The following is a 3,409-nucleotide window of genomic DNA, read 5'->3' on the forward strand; positions in this document are numbered from 1 at the left end:
TCGAATCATTTTTATAACAGAGATGAAAGCCACACCAAAAACTACAGAATAAATTGAAATCACACTAAATACTTCAATTTTATAAAAATAATAATTCACCCCTCCATCATAATCATTGATACAATTATAACTCCAAAAAAACCCACATCAACACATTATAAATATGATAAAATATATGTAAAAAAAAATTGAATAAAGCAATAATTAAGCTCTTATTTTGATGAATCAAAATCTAGAGCCAATTCAAAATAAAACACACTCATAAAATCTTATTTAAAAAATAAAAGTACAAATTTAATCTTTTGCAAGCAATCAATTAACGAAATATGGTCTGATATACACTCAAAACTTACGTGAAGAGTATATTATTTTCAATAGTTCATGAGTATATTTTGACCCTTTTTCGATTAATCAATCACCACCACCGATGCCCATACCTTTACCACCAATCAAACCACCACCAAGTCCAGCGCCACCAGTTGCCTCACCAATACTTCCACCAATACCCAACCCACCACCAAATAAACCACCACCACCGCCACCTCCACCGCCTGCCGCGAGCATGCGCCGCCCTAACAAGTCAGCAGAAACCATAATGCCACTAAAAAGAACAATTAAAAGAATTACTCCAATAACACGAGCTGAAAAAATTGTCATTATATGAATTGTAGCTTTAAATTAAATATATGCACTAAAAATATTTATGAAGAAAAAATAATAAAATCGTAAGATATATGATAATAATGTACTTCTATGGACAAGTTTATATAGTGTTAAATAAGTCTATTTTTTATTGAACATATGTTAGGAAGTTAAAAATATATAATTGTGAATAATAATATTATTTCTATGATCATAGCCAAATTTACCCTTATATTTATTTTATATTGGTTTAAGGATCAATAAATCTTTTAGTTAATTATTAGAAAAATATATAATGGGATTATTAGAAATTAAGCAATGCACGATTGTGAATAAACAATGTTTTGGTCTCATTTTAGTGGCTCTCCATGAACAATATAGTTGGTTATACTATTTGCCAGCAGTATAATGTAGGGTTCGAAGTCTAAAGGGTGAAAAATATTAATAAAAGTTCTAAAATGGTATATGAATTATTTTTTTAAACTAAAATGGCAAAATCGTTCACTAAGTAGCGATTTTGTCCGTCGAAAAAAGTAAAATCGTTGCTATAACAACGATTTGTCAAATTTGTTTTTTTTTAAAAAAAAAAAATTAAACAAAATCGCTACCGAAGGAGCGATTTTAAAAATACATATTTTTTATTAAATTTTTGTTATGACGCTGCTGCTGAGGCACCGACTTGAGTTCAATTTTTTTTTAATTTCTTTTTTAAGTGTAAATAATTTTTTTTAAAAAAAAATCAAATCGCAGCCATTTTGGTTAAAAAGAAATTTCATATATCGTTTTGAAATTTTTGTTAATATTTTTCACCCTTTAGGCTCCGGATTCGTATAATGTATTTATAGTTAGAATGAAAACATGTATGTATAATATTTGATAATAATAAGAAAGAACAATTGGAAAAACAATTATATTTTTTTTATCAATTTGGATACCTTTTTTTTTACATCAACTTATCGAGGATATGAAAGCAAAATATAAAGATTATAATTAGAATAAAGATTAGTTGGTAGTCCATAATTATCTAGATACTCAGTATTACTATTGTTACTTTCCATATGGTTATTATTTCTTATTGTGTTCCGATTATTTGTTATTATCTGTTTATATGTTTTTCTTCTACTTTTTTCTACTTCTCTAGATTTGCATTTATTACTACATTTCTTTTTCTTATTCATTTTTATGACTACTTGTGATGTTTTACTTTAGTCGAGGATATATAAAAAATAAGCTATATCTATTTTCACTAGGTAGGCTAAAATTACGTATATACTGTTCTTTTCTCATATTCCATTTATAATTGATATATTGTGATTGTGGTTGATTTTTTTCTCTTTTATTATGAAATAAAATATATACTTAGAAAAAATACAACATAAAAAATAATATATAATTGTTGGACGGGTACAAAATAATTCAATAGACAACTAAATATATTACGGTGAGAGATAAAAAAAAATTACTATAGTGAGATAGTAAGTATCTCATCATTCTTAATATCAGAGATCTTGAATCCTATAAATAAATTTTTCTTTGATAGAAAATATTTTGCTCCTTAAAGAAAGAGTGTCTAGATTAGCTAGCATTTTGAATAGGGAAAAATAACAAATATATTTTCGAATTATCGTAAATAGTATGCAAATACTCTTTATTATATTTTTGGGATATTGATGTCCTCGCCGTCTAAAAACTACAACATATATATCCTTTATACTAACGGACATACACGTGTCATAATCTTATTAAATATCGGACCGACGGATAAAATTGTGTCACGTGTTCCTATTTAGTCTTTTGTTAGAGTGAAGCACATATATGCTATAGTTTTTGGATGGTAGGGGCACCAATGTCCCAAAAGTATGACGATGGATATCTGCATACCATTTACGATAGTTTAGGGCTATATTTGTCTTTTTCCCCTTTTGAATATCTTGCTAAATGAAAAGCTCGGTGGATTGAATAGAAAAAGAGCAGATATAACCAACTATTGTCGAAGAATGTATAAATCGATACATTCGAAATCCAATCACCATCATATCGAATTAAAAGGAAGATAAATTTAATCTATTAAGCTTCCGAAACAATTACAACATAACAACTTTGGGAAAAAGAAATCACATACTCCAGAAAGAAACACAATTTCACACCCATCTCTCGTAAAAACAAAAGTCATATAAATTGATACAGAAAAAATAATAAACATTTTTGATTATTACCACATATGGTAATTTAATTAATCAATTTAATCACCACCACCAGCACCAAGACCTTGACCACCAAGCACACCACCACCAAATCCAGTCCCAAAATTTGCCTCACCGACACTTACACCAGAACCAAATCCAAATCCACCTAATCCAGGACCACCACCACCACCAACGCCGCCTGCACCGAGCATGCGCCGCCCTAACACGTCAGCAGAAACCATAATGCCACTAAAAAGAACAATTAAGAGAATTATTCCAATAACACGAGTTGATGAGATAGCCATTATAACTTAAATAAGTAATATTTATCAATGAATTAAGAGAAAAAAAGAACAAATAATTAATGAGAAAGTTGATGATTAATTCACTTGTCTAGGCAAGTATATATAGTATCAACAATAACATTATAATATTGAGCATGTGTTAGGAGTTGTAAAATATATAATTGTGAATGATTAGATCTTAGGCAAATATTCCATTAATGATTAGAAGATAATGATGGGATTATTAGGATTTAGTAATTAACAATGCACGATTAATGTATTGTAAATTTTTTAAAA

The 3,409-nt window shown here is 28.5% G+C and overlaps 1 protein-coding gene across 1 annotated transcript; it reads right to left on the reverse strand.

Moving 5' to 3' along the window:
* Positions 1-411: 411 nt before the first annotated feature.
* Positions 412-3,133, reverse strand: LOC104645224 (uncharacterized). The gene is made up of 2 exons (XM_010316551.1): positions 2,893-3,133; positions 412-641 (listed from the first exon to the last, which is right to left on the reverse strand). The coding sequence occupies exons 1-2, from the start codon at positions 3,131-3,133 to the stop codon at positions 412-414; spliced, it is 471 nt and encodes a 156-aa protein (XP_010314853.1).
* Between the last annotated feature and the right edge of the window lie 276 nt (positions 3,134-3,409).

The sequence above is a fragment of the Solanum lycopersicum genome, chromosome 12 (genome assembly GCF_036512215.1).
Source record: "Solanum lycopersicum chromosome 12, SLM_r2.1".
NCBI classification, from domain to species: Eukaryota; Viridiplantae; Streptophyta; class Magnoliopsida; order Solanales; family Solanaceae; genus Solanum; species Solanum lycopersicum.

Bases quoted from the DNA above. Each gene is read 5' to 3' on its own strand.
- LOC104645224 (XM_010316551.1), bottom strand. From the start codon at position 3,133: ATGGCTATCTCATCAACTCGTGTTATTGGAATAATTCTCTTAATTGTT. The intron at 642-2,892 runs GTGATTAAATTG...CAATTTTTTCAG, and splicing joins AGGTCTTGGTGCTGGTGGTG to CTCGTGTTATTGGAGTAATT.